This window comes from Patagioenas fasciata, chromosome 23, assembly GCF_037038585.1.
Source record: "Patagioenas fasciata isolate bPatFas1 chromosome 23, bPatFas1.hap1, whole genome shotgun sequence".
Lineage (NCBI taxonomy): Eukaryota > Metazoa > Chordata > Aves > Columbiformes > Columbidae > Patagioenas > Patagioenas fasciata.
In genome coordinates this window covers 6,936,489-6,955,434 of record NC_092542.1, presented here as the reverse complement: position 1 = coordinate 6,955,434, position 18,946 = coordinate 6,936,489, and the positions used below count along the sequence as shown (strand labels likewise).

Below are 18,946 nucleotides of genomic sequence, written 5' to 3'. Positions count from 1 at the left end.
CCACGCTGACCTGATTTTATTTGGGGTGCTGCGTCTCCAGCTGCAAATGGTGCGAGCGTTGCAGCTGCGTTTTAGAAGCAGCCCAGCACTCGTGCACAGGCAGAGCTTTGGCGTCCAACACTGAACATCTCTGCTCTGATCACTGATCAGAGGTGATCACTGTGTGATTGGAGGTCTGGGCACGCGGGGCGGCTGCACTTCAGGGACCAGGAGCCACTGATTTTGCGGGGGGTAGGGTCAAGCGGCGAGGTGGCGAGGACAGAGTGTGAAGACAGGGCAGCGAAAGGCGGCACTAATCCTGCCCGATGCCTCCTCCCGATGTCATGGGCAGGGCAGAGCTGAGCGGCAGAGCTCTGCCCCCCAGCCGGTGGGACGGGGAAGGCTGAGCCGGTCTCCGGTGCCCTCTGCCGGCACATCGCTCCGGAGCCGCAGCGGCCGCACCGGGCCCGGCCGGGGCACCGTCCTGTGCTGGGGCAGCGGGAACCGCGCACCCTGACCCCACCAGCAGGCCCTGAGAGCAAAGGAGCGAAGCTTCATAAAATCCAGGCTACAGCCCACTCCCCTCCAGACCCTTTGTCATCATCCCCTTCCACCAGCCTCCTTCAAACCTCAGACCCCTCCCAAAAAAACTCTCCTGTTCTGTACCTCGTGTACATCCCCATGGGCTTCACGCCCCACAGCTCTGGGTACCACTTGCTATGGCTGGACTGGGGGCTGTAGGCAAACCCCCACTCAGGTACAATTCTGGAGTGTCACTTGCCCAGGGACAGGGACATCCCCGGGGTCTTCATCTGGAGGGCCGTGGGTCCTTGGCTTTCCAGGGGGGTCTGGGTGCGCTATAGGACTTACAGGTGTGGATTCTCTGCTAGGGTTACGGGGCTGCTCTGGCCCCTGCCCAGCTGGACCAGGGGGTAACCGTGTGCCCCACACTTCTTTCATCATGGCATCAAGCTCTGGCTTCCCCACATACACCTGGGTCACCTTGTCACAAGCTTTGACAAGCTTCTGTGGGTATCATTGTCACCACCACCCTCCCCCCAAAAGGCATATAGAGAGTTTGGTGTCCCCAGGTCCTACACCAGCCTCAGGACTCTCCAGTTCAGCACCATCTCCAGCACCTTCCTGTCTACTACCAGTAGCCGGTGACCCCAATTTTCCCACTACTTCATGTGTCCCAATAGACATCGGGCTTCCTCTCCACGTTTTCCTAACCCTGGGCTGAGACTTTCTCTGTGTGGTTCTGGAAGCAGATACTCAGTGTGGGCTGCAGCAGGAGATGCATGAATCATCTGGATCTGATCAGCAATAATAAGATACTCATGAGCCCAGGAGGCATCCAGAGGTGCAGGAGGCAGTGCCCTGGGTGTCTGAGCATTATATGGGGAGAAGGAGGCAAATCCTATGTAGGAAGGATTGGTAGCACAAGGACCTGTCATTTAATGTACAAGACCGGCAGCAACAGGCTTAGGGCACTGAATCTGGAGCAGAGTCATCTCCTGGGGAGTCCTCGGCCATCCAGGGCCAGCCAGCAGAGGGGAGGGCAGAGGGACACTGCTGGTGGACTAAGGCCCGGGGAAGATCAGGAAGCCAGAGAAGATGCTGTCAGAGCCTTCGATCCCCATGAGGGAGTTCTTCTCTGTCGGCTCCAACCAGACAGACTCATTCACTGCCATCTTGAGGACCACGCCACCGGTGGTGACCTGGTAGCTGTTCTGCACGTAGTCACAGAAGGTCACCACCTTCTCAGCCCTGCTTCTACTCTGGCCCTTTTTCACACTGAGGCACAGGTTGGCCCTGGAGGTGACGTGGTAGGTGAAGTAGTAGATGCCCGGGACCTGGCAGATGAAGCGGCCATACCGGTTCTCATAGTGGCCCTTCTCATTGGTGATGATGCGGTCAAAGCGGACAGGCTGGTCCCGGCGTGGGTAGGAGCTGATGCTCCTGGCAGCTGAGAAGGCGGACTTGAAAGTGGACTCGTAGTCACCAGAGTCTCCGGGAGGGCCAGGGGGTCCCGCAACACCTGGTGGCCCCCTGAAACCTGAGGGGCCCCTGGGGCCAATCTTCCCAGGGTACCCTGGCATTCCTGGGTCTCCGTTCTCCCCTATGTCTTCTTCATGCTCCACCTGACCAGGGGGACCTAGTAAAAAGGAGGCAGAATCATTGTGGTCACAACCATGCACCACATGTCTGCAGATGGGGCACTCGGAAGGAAACCACCAGTATCTATGCTGGGGTGTAGGTCAGCAGAGACACCCACAGATTTGACAGGCGTGACACCCCTTGCTCTCGTGCACCCTCCATCCCCAGGTTCCTTGGGATTCTCCAGTCTGTCCAGTCTCTCCTGTTTCCGAGCATCACCCCCACCTGATAACACCCCAAAGGGACGCGTGGAAAATGGATTACATTTCCAAGACCGTGCGCCTGGTCCTGCACATGGGCTGGGGCAACCCTGGGTATCAATCCAGGCTGGGGATGGAGGGATGTGGAGCAGCCCTGCGGGGAAGGACTTGGGAGTGCTGGGAGATGAAAGATTGTCCATGAACCACCATGTGCGCTCGCAGCCCGGCTCAGAAGCCAGGGGTGCCCTGGGCTGTGTCACCAGCCCCGTGGGCAGCAGGTTTGGGGGATCCTGCCCCTCTGCCCCGCTCTGGTGAGAACCCCTGCAGTGCTGGTCCAGCTCTGGGTCCTCAGCACAGGACACACACGGAGCTGCTGCAGAGAGGCTGGAGGAGCCACAGGAATGACCCAAGGCTGGAACAGCTCTGCTGGGAACAGGCTGAGAGAGCTGGGGTGTTCAGCTGGAGAAGAGAAGCTCCGGGGAGACCTTAGTGTGGCCTTTCTGTGCTTAAAAGAAAGATGGGGACAGACTTTTGAGCAGGACCTGTTGCAATATGACAAGGTGTAATTTTTTTAAACTAAAGGAGGGAGATTCAGGTTGGACATGAGGAAGAAATTGTTGTCCCTGAGGGTGGTGAGAGCCTGACCCAGGTCCCCAGAGAGGTGGTGGCTGAACCATCCCTGGAGACATCCCAGGCCAGGCTGGACGGGGCTCTGAGCAACCTGAGCTGGTGAAGATGTCCCTGCTCATGGCAGGGGTGGCACTGGGGGAGCTGGGAAGGTCCCTTCAAGCCAAACTGGTCAATGATTCTATGATGTTCCTGCTCTTGGTATTCACAGGACAATATTTTCCCCACCTGAAGCATCCTCCTTACCTCGCTCGCCCTTTGGGCCGTTGTCCCCATCTCTGCCATTCTTGCCTGGCTGTCCTGGTATCCCTGGGATGCCTGGGATGTAGCCATACGTCTCACAGAGTTTGGCACTTGCAAGCTGCCCTCCAGCCAGGCAGATCAGCACCACCCACAAGGTCTGCATCTGTTGGAGCACAGAAGGATGTCGAGGGGCTTGGCTTGGGCAGTTGGAGGGATGGGGAAGGCACTTTGTGCTGTTCTGGAAGATGAGGATTAAAAGCACTTCTGGGTAATACCATGAGAGAGGGAAAACACCCTGCTGCAGAGCCAAATCTGTCCACCTGATGGCCTTGGAGGCACCATCCCCTTTGGGCGTGGAAGGGCTTGTCAGTCTCTTCCCACTCTTAATTTACCGGTTTACAAGTGCCCAGAGCTTCAGCCACCTGAACATGTTGGGACAGGTTATCCTGTCCCCGAGGTCTGATGTCCAGCCTGGCCACGCTGCCACAGGCACGTGCTGGAAGTCCCTGCTGTCCCGAGTCCCCACTGCTCCCTCAGAGGAGAAGTTCTCCATCCCATCTTAGGACCACAACTGTAGGGTAAAATCCTTCCCCAGGCCAGAGAGTTCCACCATCTGCTTTCCACCAACATATGCAAGAAACAGCTTTAGTCCTTGCAGATAGCAAAGAAGTCTCCAGACCTGCTCTCCTAACTCCTGCAGGTTCCCGCTGTGGACCGCCACATGCCTGCTTCATCCCAGAAGCATTTCTGTATCTAACCAGCCATACTGGGACGGTGATCTGGGCTTCCAGTCCCTGGGGTCCCATCTTCCTTCTGCCCTCCCTGCATCCCACAGCTCAGCTCCTTCCCTCAGCTCCTGGTGCAGGTGCATGCAGGGTACACACTGGGAATTAGGGGACTGTATCAGGACATCAAGCCACCCCAATCACACTCTCTGGACTCAGGTGGACTCTCCCAGTGCTGAAATTCTCTTGTCAGCAGGAAAAGAGGCCAGTAAGTTGGATCCTCCAGCCACAACAACTCCATTTCAGATGTGAAATCACAAGGACCAACCTGCAGGTTCCCAGCCCAGGCCCAGGCAGATGATAAAAGCGTCTTGGGCAGGAGAGTATCTCCAAGACACCTTTCAGACTAATACTCAGCCCCTGATCACCCCAATGGGGTCCTGATCTCCACCACCCCCATCCCAGCAGCACCCTTCCTCTTCTGACACATCAAAGTGCCATTGATGCAGGGGGTGACGGGCACCCTGGTGCTGCCGTGTCCCCCGCGTGCTCCTGCCTGCAGGGGAGAGCTGGGGCTCAGCCTTGCTTGCTCTTACCTTGAACACCTCGTTGCACGAACCCGGAGATGGAGCAGGACACACCAGTGTCGTGCCGTGAAATGACCACGATGGGAAGCAGATGTTTGCTGCAAGGGCTGTTGTGAAAGGATCCGGGCCACATCCCTTTTTTATCTTTAGCTCCTGCTCTTTCTTCAGCAGCACTTTCATATCCCTCACAAATGCTGTCAGCTCAGCAAGACATTCATTCTGTCTCCAATGGCACTCTGAGGCCCCTCAGACACACAGCTCTGGTGCCAGGGAGCAGAGGGATATCTGCTCTGCCCTGCAGGATCCCTGGGCCTTGCTTTGGTGAGCTTGCTTTGGGGAACACTGCCATGAGTTCTAGTCAAGTTTGGGGTAACCCCTCAGGACTGCAGAAATGTGCATGCCCTTAGCTAACATCCTTCAGGCTGCTCTGTACATACCCAGCTCTGCCAGGAGGTACCAGCAGGCCCAGAGGGTCTCAGCATCCTTCACCTTAAATCTGTCCCCTAAGCTCTCCAAAATGTTGTGGATGGGAAGTGTGAAGCTCATAAAGTTCAACAAGGCCAAGTGCAAGGTCCTGCACCTGGGTTGGGGCAGCCCCCAGTACCAACACAGGCTGGGGATGGAGGGATGGAGAGCAGCCCTGTGAAGAAGGACTTGGGGATGCTGGGGGATGAAAGACTGAACACAACCCGGCTCAGAAGCCAGGGGTGCCCTGGGCTGTGTCACCAGCCCCGTGGGCAGCAGGTTTGGGGGGATCCTGCCCCTCTGCCCCACTCTGGTGAGCCCCCCCTGCAGTGCTGGTCCAGCTCTGGGTCCTCAGCACAGGACACACATGGAGCTGCTGGAGAGGGGCCAGAGGAGCCCCAGGAATGATCCGAGGCTGGAACAGCTCTGCTGGGGACAGGTGAGAGAGTTGGGGGGTTCAGCCGGAGAAGAGAAGCTCCGGGGAGACCTTAGTGTGGCCTTTCAGTGCTTAAAAGGAGTCAAGAAAAAAGATGGGGACAGACTTTTGAGCAGTGCCTGTTGTGATAGGACAAGGGGTGATGGCTTTAAACTAAAGGAGGGAGATTCAGGCTGGACATGAGGAAGGAATTGTTGTCCCTGAGGGTGGTGAGAGCCTGGCCCAGGTACCCAGAGAGGTGGTGGCTGAACCATCCCTGGAGACATCCCAGGCCAGGCTGGACGGGGCTCTGAGCAACCTGAGCTGGTGAAGATGTCCCTGTCATGGCAGGGGTGGCACTGGATGAGCTGTGAAGGTTTCTTTCAACCCAAACTGTTCTATGATGATTTTATGAAATGGTTCCACCCTGTGGTAGAAACATTTCCACTCCTGCTTTCTGCTGATGTATTGCAGAGGTGGATCACAGGATGCTCAGTGAAGATGGTGTCTATTTCCACAGTAAAATGTGTGCCACCAGGAGGAATCTCCAATGGCTTTTAGTGGGCTCTGTAACCTCCACAGCCATGAGCTCCTTTGATCTTACTCTGGGAAGCCAGTGCTTCCCCTGCCATGTCCCTGGTGAGGCTGGTTCCTGGGGCTGTCCCAGGCACTGGACACATATCTAGGAGGTTTGCTGCATGGTCTGTGGCCCTCTGCAACTGAATCCTATCCACCTGGATGGGAAAGGGAGTATCAGGACAGCTGCTTGGAGAAGAGTCTTGATCCCCCCTAAGCGGGGACTGTGTGCATGGGTATGGGAACCAACCCCTTCCTGCAGTCAGTGCAGCTGGAGGTTGTAACCAACTGGGCAAAGCCAGGATTGGGAACAGTGCTCACTGGCGCTGAGCACAGTTGGGCCAAACAGGGTTTGGAGACATTCTCATGCCGTGTAGATGTCCAGAAGTTGTGCACACACACATGCACATGTGAACATCACATCCAGCCAGCCACACGTGGGCTCCTCCTGCAGAAAGGCAAGTCATGGAGGAAAAAACACACTCAGCCAGGCACGTTGGGGAAGGTTTTATTGACACTTCCAACAGCTGGGTCATAGCAAAGGTGCTGCTGCAAGCCTGCTCCGGGACACCTGGCTGTCCCTGGTCCAACCCAGGTGGGGAGGGAGAGACACAGAGAGACCTCTGTCTCCAGCAGCAGATGGTGATGTGGGGTTATCAGGGTAGATGCACATGGCAGTGCCAGCGCAACACTGGAGGGGGTGGCACCATCACTCTGGGTGAATCTGCACCCAGATCTGCCTGTTCCCCCATTCAGCAGCCATCTGCACTTGGTCCCCAGGCCAGGGGGTTGTCCCTGGCAGCTGGGGCTGACCCCTTGTGAGGGGTTCCCGCCCAGCAGAGAAACCTGGAGCAGCAGCAGCAGCCTGGCAGTGAGCAGCAGTGTTTGCAGGGCAGGGCAAAGAGGTTGGCGTGCTGGAATGGGCTCTAGTCCGGGAAGAGCAGGAACCCTGAGAAGATGCTGTCAGAGTTGCCAGTGCCCACCATGCTGTTGTACTCGTTCACCTCCAGCCAGACTTCATTCCCAGTTTCCAGGTGGAGGAGGACCCCACCAGAGCTGACCTGCATGGTGTTGGTCTTGTGGTCGCAGAAGCTGGCCATCTGGCTCTTGTTCTTGTACAGGGCGACGCAGAGGTTGGCATCATGTGAGGTGTGGTAGATGAAGTAGTAGAGGCCGGGAAGCCTGCAGGTGAACTTGCCCGTGGTGGTGTCATAGTCATCGTTGGTATTTGTGATGACGTGATTGAACACCACGGGGACGTCACTCGAGGGGGGCTGGATGGTCTGCCTCGTCACTGAAAATGCTGACTGGTGCTTCTGCTTGTAGACGCCTGGCAAGCCTGGCTCTCCGGGCAGGCCCATGACCCCAGGGTCTCCAGGGGGACCAGGGGGACCAATGAGGCCCATCTTGCCTGGCACACCAGGGCTGCCCGGTTCCCCTTTCATGCCCTTGGGACCTCGTGTTGCAGTAGTGGCTGGGATGCCTGTGGGGTGGTGGGGAGTGAAACAGTCAGAGTCAATGGCAGGACGTGGGGAGAGGCCCCTCCAGACCCTTCCCTCAGGCAGGAGAAGTTTGTTGTCTCTCTCCAGCCTCTGCTCCTCCTGCCCTGTCCGCAGAGGATGCTCTCCATGGCCTGCATACCAAGGCAGTTGGCCACGGAGGACTCAGTGCCCCCCCTTCAACAGCCTGTGTGGTTCCCCTCCTTGCTCACTCACCTGGCTCGCCTTTGGCTCCCTTCAGCCCGTCCCGGCCATCCTTGCCCGGCACACCCGGCATGCCAGGCAGGCCTGGAGTCCCATAGCATCTGTGAGGGGCATCTTGAGCCACAGCAGACCCCAGATTCAGGAGGAGGGCAAGGGCCAGACAGAGCTGCTCCCAGAAGCTCTGTCTCATTTTGGTGTTCTGGAGCACGACAATGGAAAGAAAGTGATAGAGTGAGGGGCCACAGCAGGTGGCTTCCAGGCCATGGGGCAAAGGAGGCACTGTGCTATGAGTCTGACTGCAGCAGGAGCACCTGCCTGTGATGGCTGTACCCTCAGTGTCACCCCTGTACCTATCGCCAGGCACTGGGGGGGTGGATATGTGATGATGGACCTCGGGCTCATCACCACCCCCAGGACAGCCTCTGATGGCACAAGGGACAGCTGGACTTGGATGGAGTCATGAGGTCTTGCAGTACCTGTGGCCAGGCCCAAGCCCTCCTGGCCCAGCGTCCCGAACCCCTGAGATGCACACACCAGGGCAGACAGTTGCACTGTGGCTGGACCCAGACGATCTCCCCCCTCCTCCACCAGCCACCTGGCTTTCCTGGCTCTGCCTGTCAGGATCAAGCCCCCATCAGCTGGGGATGTTCCAGGACAGTGCCTGGCCCAGGGGACTGGGTCTTCCCCCGGCAAGGACAGGTGTGCATAAGCCCCCATGACATGTGTGCAGCCTGGCAGTACCTTTCTCTCCTCCTCTCACATAGCCCAGCACTGTGCCATGCCCCAGCCCCCACGCAACCCACCCCAAAGAGACGGATCTTGCAGCAGCTCTTACCTCTGGTTGAGCTGCTGAGCTTCTGGCTGCTGTGGCCACTGCCCGCTGTCACGGCACGGCGTGGAGGACTCTCCGTGACAACCTCCCGGAGGAAGTCACAGAGTTAGGAAAGAACCCTGGGGGACCCAGAATGTCCAGCTGACCCCCAGCTGAGTTTCACATCCTCTTGTCTAGTTGTTTCCTCTAAACAAGCACTTTCCTGTACACTGAGACCTGCACTGATGCCACCAGAGCAGCAGGGTCCGGATGGACAGAGATGGTATAAACTGCTGGCAAAAGATGTGTCACAAATTCCCCAACCACCGAGGGGAATAACTCACTGCAGATCACTTCCCTTTCACCCAGCCTAAGCTTGTTTCTGAGCAGAAGGCCAGTGAGCGGATGGGGAACAGACCCTCGTGCCAGGTCCATGGAGCCAGAGCCATCAGTGTAAATGAAGGGCTGGTGCAGGGTCTTCGCCTGGCTCTGACAGGAGATGCTGCATTCGCAGCAAATGGGACTGAAGGGCATTTCTGCTTGAGGGTTTCTGACCTGCAGGCTGGCTGTCCTGGCTGCACCTTGTCCTGTGCTCCATCTGCTGGGTGCTGGGTGTGCTGGGGCCCCAGTGTTCCTGGTCAGGGTGTTGCTCCTCACAGGTGACCTGGTCTCCTCCTCACTGCACCAGGAATGGAGACATTTGGCTGCCCAGCATGTGTGGAGAAGTCCCTCCAAGAAGCAGTCGCAGGATATGACACCTGTGCAGCTTCCCTGATGCTTTCTGGCTACCTGACACCTGCCCAGCCTGCTGTGCTGCTCACCAGTCTCACCCCAACCCAGACGGAGAAGCATTTCACCTCACAACTCCACCACCATCACCCCACAACCCCATCAGTCACCCCGATGTCCCTGTCCCCCCTTGCTGAAAGGCTGGAGGACCCCAGACGCCTTTTCCCTTCCTGGGAGAGTTTGGGTACCAACAGAAGACCATGTGGGTGAGGTAGATGATGTGCTGCCTGTTTTCACCCTGGTGCAGGACAGCAAGATTGGATTCATCAGCAAAAGGACACACACGGGCCAGTCCCAGAAATTTCCTGTTCCTGTAAATGCCAGCTCTGCTTCTGCACGCAGCTGCCTCCTGTCCTTCTGCCTTTGCACTTGGGATCTGTGCTTGGCCAGGGGGAAGCTGGGATGACTTCTCTCCCTGGGAAGCTTGGGAAGCAGCCAAGGACACTGATGGTTTTGGAGGATTCACGAACAGGAAAGAAAACACCAACGGTTATAGTGGAAGAAGGGTTTATTTATTCTGATGTCAGAGGCAGTAGTGACCCAGCACCAGAAAAGCATTTGCAGTGGTTAGTGCAGCAGGAGCAGTGGCACACAGTGATTTCCCACTCAGGAGCAAAGAGCTGGTGAACGGCCCCAGTATCAACTGGTCCCCCCCGGTGTGGGGTCTGAGCACCCAGGAGCAGAAAGGGCTGCTGGGGCCACGAGTGCTCTGCCTGCAGGATGGAGCAGGCAGGCTCAGCACAGAGACAGCTGCTGCAGTGGTGACCAACAGCCTGGCCACTTGGTGACATTGGTGGAAGCACAGGACCTGTCTGGTGGCTCAGTTTGGGGCCATCCTCTTTTACTGTGATACTAAACCACCCCACACACTCACAAGGGGAAAACACATGCAGACACACACACTGCAATGCTCTGGTGCTAAGCAGGTCTGGACTGGTGGTCCCTCAGCCCTTCTGTGGGAAGAGCATGAAGCCGCTGAAGACGCTGTCTGCCTCAGAGCCACTGTAGATGCTGCCCCTGGCAGAGTCGGTGCTCACAGAGACCTGGTCGCCCTTGGCCAGGCTGAGGACGCTGCTACCCGAGTTCACCTGCAGGATGTTGCGGCTGTTGTGGTCGCAGAATTTGACCACGTTCTCCCTGTTTTTGGTGATGCTCAGGCAGAGATCCCCAGTGGAGACCACCTGGAAGGCAAAGTAGTAGAGCCCGGGGACGCGGCAGGTGAACTCCCCGGTCTGGGGACTGTAGGAGCTCTCCTGGTTGGTGATGATGTTGTCAAACACCACCGTCCTGCCCACAGATGGTGGGGACCTCCGTGAAGCGGAGAAGGCAGGACGTGGCTGCTCCAGGATGTTGGCAGCTTTGCCCTGGAACCCTTTCAGCCCTGGCTGGCCTGGGATCCCGGGGGGGCCGTGTGGGCCCTGGTAGCCCCGTTTCCCTGGTAAACCAGGAATCCCTGGTTCACCTTGATCCCCTTTGAATCCTCGGATGCCCGTCCTCGGTGTTGATTTCCCTGGGGAGAGAGGATGAGGAGGAGAAGTTCATTTATGTCTGGCATCTCCCAAGATGCTCCCACAGCTTGTGATGCTCCTACCAAAGAGCTGGAGGCTCCTGGGCCACCCGCACTGCACATCTCTGATACCCCCTTACCTGGTTCTCCCACGTCACCCTTCTGCCCCGGCCTCCCATCGAGGCCAGGGACTCCCGGGAAGCCTTGCCGGCCATTGGGTGCCAAACACACGCTCTCCTGCAGCTGCGCCGTGCCCAGCACCGCTGCCAGGGCGCTGGTCACCAGCCAAAGCACGGGCTGCATCCTGCTCCCTGCAAGCACAGGGGTGGGGGAACTGAGAGGAGGCAAACATACAGCAAACACACAGCTGCACCTTGGACACAGACACGCCAGTGCTCTCACCAGATGCATCCATTGATCTACCACAGCACCCATGTTTTGTCCAATACAGACAGACACACACCACATGCAATGGTGAAAACGACTTCACAGAAGGATTTTGAGGTTGTTGCATTGCATGAGCTGAAATCATTGCTGTTGCTGAAAACCTCTGATGTGCATCCGTGGCAGGGCTGTGGGGTGGGAGAGCCCAGGATGTGGAGCGTGCCATAAATCACTCGGTGAGTGTTCTGGGTATGGGTGGTCACGCATCAGATGCACACAGAGGATGCTTGGGGGAGTAAGCACTGAGGAACAGGCAGTGGCCCCATGGAATGGAGAGCACAAGTGAGGAAGGGGTGCGAAAGAAACACAACAGAGGAGGGATAGAGAGGAAAGGGATAAACAGGCAAAAGGGATGCAGATCTCCAATACACAGAACTGGGAAAGAGAAGGAAGGTCCTGAGCACACAGACTTACCCCAAAACCTGGGGCACTGAGCCCACGACAAGCCTGCAGAGCCCAGTGTTGTCCAGAGCCAGCAAGAACAGATTCCTGAAGCCCCCTCCTCCCGCCCATCATCTTCTTCCCCTTTTCCTGCTTTAAGCCCATGCAGGGAGAGAAAGAAGGGGGACAGGGAGTGAGGACTGGGGAGCAGTGGCAGGGGACACGTGTGTCCCCAGATATTTGGGGTGACTTACCTCCTTGCTGGAGGTGAAGACAGACGGGTCTGAGCAGTAGTTCTGTTTGCTGGAAACACTTTCCTGGGAGCAGGGAGGAAGAGGAGCAGGGTGGGGGACATGTACTTGCTTGCACAGTGATTTGCCTGGTTGGAAAAGAGAAGTTCTAAGTTTTACTTTCTCTCTCTGAGAGAGAAACTTGTTCCCCTTTCCAGGCTGGACCCAGCCTGGCCATAGCTGCTGCGGGGCACTGACCCCTCCAGATGCCCACCTTGGTGCTGCACCCTGATGGATCAGAGCTCCAGCAAAGGGACCATTAGTGTCTGTGTGGCTCAACAGAGTCTCAAGCATCCTTGGTGAGACATCTTCCCACTGGCCTCTCTTCAGTGGTCTAGGGACCTTGTTTCTGTGGTAGAACAAGAGAAGATGGGGGTCTCTGACACCTAGGTTGTTCCTGGTCCTTTTTGAGTGGCTGTGCCTTCTACCAGGCAGTTCTCGGCAAACCCAGGAGCTGTGTGTGGCCTGACCCAGACCTGCAAAAAGAAAAAGCCAATGGTTCACAGCATGGAGACCAGAGAATGTGCCAAGGGATGCACATTCAGCTCTGCCACAAAGAGCCCCAAACCGCCACCATTATCCAAGCCCCACTGCAGCAGGGAGCAGAGGGACAAGATGTGTCACAAGGATACCAGCAGGTGAACATCCTTGGGACCCTGGACACCAGCTGGGCCACCCAATTGAGGAGCGCAGTGGGTGGACTGGAGGGGCTTTCTGGTCCAGAACCACCTGGAATCTCCTTTCAGGAGTCCTGTGGCAGCTGCCCTGACCTGCATGGGAAAGCAGCGCTGGGGTGCCCAGAGCAAAGGCAGCAGCAGCTGGAGCTCAGGCGGGGGTGTTCAGGGAAAGAGCCGGGGGTCAGGCTGCTCCCCAGGCTGGGGGGGCTGGCAAAGCCTCCGTTCCCCCCACCCGCTGCCTCCAGCGCTCCCAGGGAAGCTGTTGCATTGTTTCCAAAACAGCTGAAGAAGGGAACAACTAGTGTGAAACCAAAAATCAGCCCCAGAGATCCTTGGCAGACAAAACTTCATTCATTAGTGCATCTCCATTAATAATTACCTTTGGAGATCTGTCACGGACCTGATCTTTGATTCATTGAATATGTGCCCTCTTAATGCAATATAATACATATTTTTAATCGAAATGTCACCCCATGATAAATCAGATGGCCAAAAGAAATGCAATTTCATTCTATCAGCAGAGTTCCTCTGTCAACCAGACCTGTAATAATGTCAAGAAAAGATGACAAGTAAGTTTGAAAAGACCTACCTTCCACAAAGCAGTGTTTCTGGACATGAATTGTATTTCTGCCCTATTGCCCTTTCTTAATATACAGCCAAAATGAGACGACTCCATCATTTCATTCAGATTGATTGATGGCTGTGTCCTGGTGCTCCTGTGTCCTTTGTCCCTGACCATCCCCTTAACCCCATTTAAATGCTGAATTACAGGGGGCTGTTGATAGTTTTCCAGCATCTCCTGGAAGCTGGTGTTGGTCCAGCAGCACTTCCTCCAGGTCCTGGAGACTCCTGAGTGATATTTAGCCCCGATCACTTGACTTTCAGTGTTGCTGCATTCAAGCCAAGCCTTCCTCTCCCATCCTCTGAGCATCTCCTCCTCCTGCCCTGCAGCCGGGACATGGTGGCTTTGGAGCACGGCTGACAATGGGGAGCCGAGGGTGAGCATCACACAGCCTCGTCCCAGCGGCTGCCAGCACAAAAACACCCCCAGCCTGGCACTGTCCTCCCTCCCCTTCCCATCGGGGTGTCTCTGGAGCGGGTGGCCCCGGTAGCGAGGTGACATGTGACGAGGTGACACGCCACGAGGTGGCGGTGCTGCCTCAGCCATGCCTGGTGGCACCTGCCCGCCAGGGCTCCTCCAAAACCTGAGCTGGGGGGGAGCGCCGGGGCACCCCCGTGTCCCCAGAGGCCACACCGCAGGATGTCCAGCTGCAGAGCAAGCACAGGAGCACCGCTGCCTCAGCACCCAGCAGCCACGCATTGGGGACCAGAACAACCCAGCTCCCTCCCGCAAATGGCCCTGCTGGGGCCGCAGCCACCAGAGCCCCACGCTGGGAGTCACTCGGCACCCCCTGCACCAAGGGGAGAAGTGATTTTCCCTCGGTGAGGGGCAAACCGTGGTGGAAGAACACAGGGTTGCGATGCCCTGGCAGGTTATCCCTGATGATATAGGTGCAGCACCATCACCCGCAGGATCCAGAATGGAGAAGGAGCAAGGACAATGGAGGGGACCCACAGATGACATGAAATGGGGCCGAGCTCAAGGCAGAGGAGAAGGTGGGTATATGCTGGAGTCACCAGAGAATGTAGGTGTTGTGCAGAGCTCCAGACAGCCCCAAATCCAGCCCCAAAGCAGACAGCCCTGGGTCTGGGGTAACCCTACCACTCTGGTGAGAATCCACATCGTTTAGGGCACTCATCATGACCTCCTGGCTCTGCTGCAGACCCAGGACCAGCCTTGCTCCAGATGGATTTACCCTGAGCAACGCTCCTCCTCCTCCTTTCAGGATGGGCCATGGGGCAGCTCCTTCACCTCCTTGCTGCCCTCCAGCTGGTGGTGCTGGGCAGATAGATCGGTGCCAGCCCAGCCTTGCAGCCCTTCATGAAGGAAAAGTGGCTCCTGCAAAACCTCCTCCTTGTGTCCTCAGTGCCTACAGGCGCAGCCGAGCTGCCTGACAGCAGACAACAGGGAGAGATGCTTCCCTGCTGGGATCCCCCAGGGTGCGGAGCACCGACAGGCAGGAGCTGCCAGAGGAGGATAAATCAGGTAGCTGGCACTCACTTGTCACTGTCCAGGTGACAGCAACAAGGCAGGTGGTGGGAGATCGGCAGTACTGGCAGGTACTGCACGCAGCTCTGCATCCCAGTCCACCACCCGCACCCACCGGGAGGTCAGGACAGCCCAGAGCATCCCTGCTCTGCAGTCACTGCTGGCTTAATGGTGCACAAATAACTGAGCCTGTTTCACTGGCAAGTTTTGCTGCTGTAGAGCTGGTCTGTCCAAAAATGTGCAACACTTGATAAACCTCCTGCACGATGAGGCAGTGTTTGCATGAACTTTGAAATCTTCCGTGTTTCAATCAATGAAACAAGGAACTGTGATAGTCCAGGTGTCCTGGGAGGATTTCCTGATCTGTCAGCTGAAAATCAGGCTGCAAGGCCATTTGCCACTCATGTCTAAAGTGTTTTAATTGCTGTCCCAGAGGATGTGTTACTCCTATGACAGATGCTTACACAGAACAGGTGGGAGCAGCACAGACAGGTATGATGTTTAAAAGCCAGGATTTCACACTCCAGCCCTTGCTTACTGTCTCCTGGCATTGATGAACATCACTACCGGCTCATGGGATGAGAGGAGATATATGAGTGCTTAGCAGCCCTGGGCAATGCTGGAAAAGCTTGTCCCATCCCTCCTCTTCTTGTTCTCTGTTAGGGATGTCACAGCTTGTTGTTATTCAACATCTATTGGTTAATTTGGCTGATTGTTTCCCATTCTTTAATGTATCCGTTATTTATTTATTCACTTGTGTAACGAGCAGTTCCGGACTGATCACTCTGGCATGTAAATGAGCTACTCTAGCGCTTGTCACTGAAATTTGTAGATTGGGAGAGTTTGCAATCAAACACAGCCGGAATCTAAATTACAACATTTCAGGCAATAATAGAAGGGAAAAGACAGGAAGGATGTGCCATAAATAAGACGGGATCCGAGCAGGGTGCCCAGAGCTATGCTGACAACACGTCAGGAGCCCCGAGGCAGCAGGAGCCCCTGCTCTGCAGCACCGGGTGCACCAGGCAGGGCTGGCACCACTCTGCAGGTGGCTTCACCACGGAGAGAATCACAGAATCACAGAATGACTGCGAGCGAAGTGACCTCTGGAAATCATCCAGTCCAACCCATCTGCTAAAGGAGGATCACCCAGAGCAGATCACACAGGTGGGGCCAGGGGGTTTGAATGGCTCAGAGAAGGAGACTCCACACCCGCTCTGGGCAGCCTGGGCCAGGCTCTGGCACCTCCCAGCACACAAGTTTCTCCCCATGTTCAGATGGAGCCTCCTGTGTTTCAGTCTGTGCCCGTTGCCCCTCACCCTGGCGCTGGGCACCACTGAACAGAGTCTGCTCCATCCTCTTGCACCCACCCTGAGATATTGATCCATGGATCAGATCACTCTCAGCTTCTCTTCTCCAGCTCAACAGCCCCAGCTCTCTCAGTGTCTCCTCATCACAAAGATGCTCCAGAGCCCTCATTATCCTCATAGTCCTAGAGAAGGGCAAACAGAAAGCAAAAGACTTTTGAAGAGTAGCAGGATCTGGCCCATGGCTGAGGACCACTTGCACCAGTCTCTGAAGATGGCTGGTTAGCCTAGCATGGTGAAAAGTGTCCAGACACAGGACTATGGGCTGCAAGGAACACCTGGCCCGTCGTGCAGGATACTGATTTGCTTCTCACCGTGGCTCATGTTTGGGTTCTTTCCACCACTCTGGGCTGCATCAGAAGTCAGTGGATGCATCCAGGACACAATTCTCTCCATCTCAAGGTCAGTAAGAAGGATCGCTTAAATAAAAGAGATCAAAGTGCCATAACCCTTCCCGCATGCAACAGGCACTGCAGCTGGGCTGAGGAGAAGGGAACAACCAGAATCTCTGCAAAGCTAGGGGAGAAGTGCCTGTATCATTCCGGGGCAGGGCATCCCTGGGCTGAAGTCCAGCCAGGAAAAAGTGACATTCAGCAGGCACAGCACCGTGAGTCCCAGCAGGGCTGGTGGAAGGGCCTCTGGGATCTCCTGTCCAGCTTCTTGCTCATGCAGGGCTCCTCCCAACACTACATCAGGCTGGCTGTGGGTTTACCTACCTATGTCTTGAAACCCCCCAAGGACAGAGATCTCTTACTGTTCTGAGGACCTGTCTCAGGACTGCACCACACTCGGGTGAAGAAGCATTTCATCCTGAAAGTGTCCACCCTGAATCTCTGGAGGTCTAATGTGTGGCTGCTGCTCCTTGTCAACATCGTTTGCCACTAGTGAGATGTGTTTGGCTCTGTCTTCCTTGCAATTGCTCCAAGCAGCTGCACTCTTCGTCTGGCTAATCACAACCCAGCAGGGTGGCCTCCCCACTGCTGATTGTAAGGATGAATAATTTCCCTTCACCTTGGCCACAATTCCCCTAACGTAGCCCAAGGTGCAATTTATCTTATCTGTGGTTTGCTCACATTCAGCCTGGTGTCCACCACTCCCCATCCCAACCATTTCCCTACTCCAGGCTGTGAGTCCACAGCCTCTTCACCCATGTGTCAAAGTTGGTGCTTCTTGTAGGCTGAGAGGGGAGATTGCACAGTATCTCCTAAACATCCTAAAGGGTTTAAAAGATGGCTTGAAATCTGCAAGTGAAGTGAAAAATAAACAAATCCTGGTCCTTCTTTCACCTGTTGACTTTATGCTATGGGCTCAGGAGATGGGGCTCTGAGAGGAACGCTGGACAGCATTGGATTCCCTTCTAGATCCAAAGTGATGGTCATATTGGGGGGCAGGCACAAAGTCTTTGCCTTTGGGCTTTGTGTTTTGACTTCTCAGTCCTGGGTATGCAAAGTTTGAACTCCTTGGGGCCGTGAGGCCGTGGCAAGACCATCATGAATCACTCTACCAGACAGGGATGTGCTCATCCCAGCGGGGTGGGGACCACTGTGCACTCATCTGTAGTAACTTTGTGCTTCCCACTGGGCTGAGATGACCAGCACAGACCTTTCTTGTACCTTGTGCACTGCCAGGTCCTGACAGCTGCCAGAGCATCGTGTGCCCTTCCCAGGCTGCTCTTCATGCCATGGTCTGGTTTCCCTGACATAACATCTTGAAAATGGAGTAGAGGTTTCCTGCAGGCGAGAGTTAGTGTTAACTGGGTCAGCGACAGCTGGAGGTCCATGCTGGCTGGAGACTATTACAACCTATTTCTATTACAACTCGCTTTCCGCAGGGGCTTCTCGGGGAACTTGGCTTCCCTCTAACTGACCTTGGCTGCCAGATCGATCCCAAGCTGCAAACTCACTTCTCACGTCCGCTCAATTTGGAGGGCGTCTGATTGCTGCTTCAGAGGCTTTGATTGCCTTTGCTTCTGGCCGATGGGACCCCGGCGAGTGCCTTGCAGGCACCATCAGCCAAGCCTGGCTGAGAGGATCTGCCCAGGAATGACCCCGCCAAGCTGCAGTGGTGCTGTGCAGGGCCAGCCCTGACTTTTTCAGGTGGGGATGTATTCAGCCTGCAGTAGGCTGGAAGTCATGATGCCTCCTTGTCCCTCCTGGCCTGTACTTGAGCTCTTCAGCAGCACAAGGCTTTGATTTCAGTGGCTCTCAGGGCTCTGGTTCCCTGGGCAGGCAGAGGGCAGCAGCACCCGTATCTTCTGCAGTCTGTAATCCACACACATGCAGCATCCTTTCAGGTGGTTTCATTAACTGAACAGCTCGTTACCCTCCATGGGCAGATCCCAATCTCTCTGCTTCTGCTGTGCTTCCCTGAGTTCACCCTCCTTGACCATCTCCATCATTTTCCACCCAGGAGTCAGCCCCTCATCTGCTCCAGCAGACACTTTTACACTTGCAATGGCATTAACTGCTCGGGATCCCCTCCCACAGGCGCCACCTGAGCTCCTTCCTCTCCCTGCTCTCCCTCCTCTCCACAGGCAGAGGTCAAACCCATGTCCTTGTTGCCAACTCAAATGCAAATCGATCAACCTCTAAGAGGCAATTGCAGTCCTCAGCAAGTTTCTGTGTGTGGGGCAATCGTGTGGCAGCCCCAGCACCAACTCCCTGCCCTGGAAGTTATTCTTCATCTGGACTCTTAATTTCAGAGCTGCACTGAGGGAGGGGAAGATTCCCAGCTTCTAATTAATTCCTGAGTTCCATGTAATTGATGCAATTTACTGCCAATGTATCTGTTTTATTGCACTGTGGAGAAGGTAATTCTGTAACACCATTTTCTCAAACACTCTAGTGAGTGGCCATAAGTCATGCTCTGAAATTTATCTCCAAACTCCAAA

The 18,946-nt window shown here is 55.8% G+C and overlaps 3 protein-coding genes across 4 annotated transcripts; all 3 read right to left on the bottom strand.

The window, feature by feature from the left end:
- Positions 1-1,413: 1,413 nt before the first annotated feature.
- C1QB (complement C1q B chain) lies at positions 1,414-4,701 on the bottom strand. Its single transcript, XM_065855194.2, has 3 exons — positions 4,531-4,701; positions 3,213-3,372; positions 1,414-2,137 (listed from the first exon to the last, which is right to left on the bottom strand). Exons 1-3 carry the CDS (start codon positions 4,699-4,701, stop codon positions 1,563-1,565), a joined length of 906 nt encoding a protein of 301 aa, XP_065711266.2. The 3' UTR covers positions 1,414-1,562.
- A 1,768-nt stretch (positions 4,702-6,469) lies between these two features.
- LOC136111190 (complement C1q subcomponent subunit C-like) lies at positions 6,470-8,629 on the bottom strand. Its single transcript, XM_065855174.2, has 3 exons — positions 8,516-8,629; positions 7,693-7,879; positions 6,470-7,460 (listed from the first exon to the last, which is right to left on the bottom strand). Exons 2-3 carry the CDS (start codon positions 7,868-7,870, stop codon positions 6,904-6,906), a joined length of 735 nt encoding a protein of 244 aa, XP_065711246.2. The 5' UTR covers positions 7,871-7,879; positions 8,516-8,629; the 3' UTR covers positions 6,470-6,903.
- A 1,141-nt stretch (positions 8,630-9,770) lies between these two features.
- On the bottom strand, positions 9,771-13,508 carry C1QA (complement C1q A chain). 2 transcript variants are annotated; one of them, XM_065855197.2, is made up of 5 exons: positions 13,169-13,508; positions 12,117-12,251; positions 11,867-11,991; positions 10,928-11,098; positions 9,771-10,790 (listed from the first exon to the last, which is right to left on the bottom strand). In XM_065855197.2, the coding sequence occupies exons 2-5, from the start codon at positions 12,194-12,196 to the stop codon at positions 10,225-10,227; spliced, it is 942 nt and encodes a 313-aa protein (XP_065711269.2). In that variant the 5' UTR covers positions 12,197-12,251; positions 13,169-13,508; the 3' UTR covers positions 9,771-10,224. The 2 variants fall into 2 exon arrangements, with proteins under 2 accessions (XP_065711269.2, XP_071654493.1); XM_071798392.1 differs by lacking the exons at positions 11,867-11,991; positions 12,117-12,251; positions 13,169-13,508 and adding an exon at positions 11,646-11,788.
- Positions 13,509-18,946: the final 5,438 nt, after the last annotated feature.

What these genes read in the sequence shown, in the direction of transcription:
- LOC136111190 (XM_065855174.2), bottom strand. Translation starts at nt 7,870, where the DNA reads ATGAGACAGAGCTTCTGGGAGCAGCTCTGTCTGGCCCTTGCCCTCCTC. An exon ending in GGGAGCCAAAGGCGAGCCAG is followed by an intron (nt 7,461 to 7,692) that starts GTGAGTGAGCAA and finishes ACCACCCCACAG; the next exon opens with GCATCCCAGCCACTACTGCA.
- C1QB (XM_065855194.2), bottom strand. Translation starts at nt 4,701, where the DNA reads ATGAAAGTGCTGCTGAAGAAAGAGCAGGAGCTAAAGATAAAAAAGGGA. An exon ending in CGTGCAACGAGGTGTTCAAG is followed by an intron (nt 3,373 to 4,530) that starts GTAAGAGCAAGC and finishes GTGCTCCAACAG; the next exon opens with ATGCAGACCTTGTGGGTGGT. An exon ending in CGGCCCAAAGGGCGAGCGAG is followed by an intron (nt 2,138 to 3,212) that starts GTAAGGAGGATG and finishes CCTTTTTACTAG; the next exon opens with GTCCCCCTGGTCAGGTGGAG.
- C1QA (XM_065855197.2), bottom strand. Translation starts at nt 12,196, where the DNA reads ATGCTTGAGACTCTGTTGAGCCACACAGACACTAATGGTCCCTTTGCT. An exon ending in TCTTCACCTCCAGCAAGGAG is followed by an intron (nt 11,099 to 11,866) that starts GTAAGTCACCCC and finishes CTGTGCTTGCAG; the next exon opens with GGAGCAGGATGCAGCCCGTG. An exon ending in GGGTGACGTGGGAGAACCAG is followed by an intron (nt 10,791 to 10,927) that starts GTAAGGGGGTAT and finishes CTCTCTCCCCAG; the next exon opens with GGAAATCAACACCGAGGACG.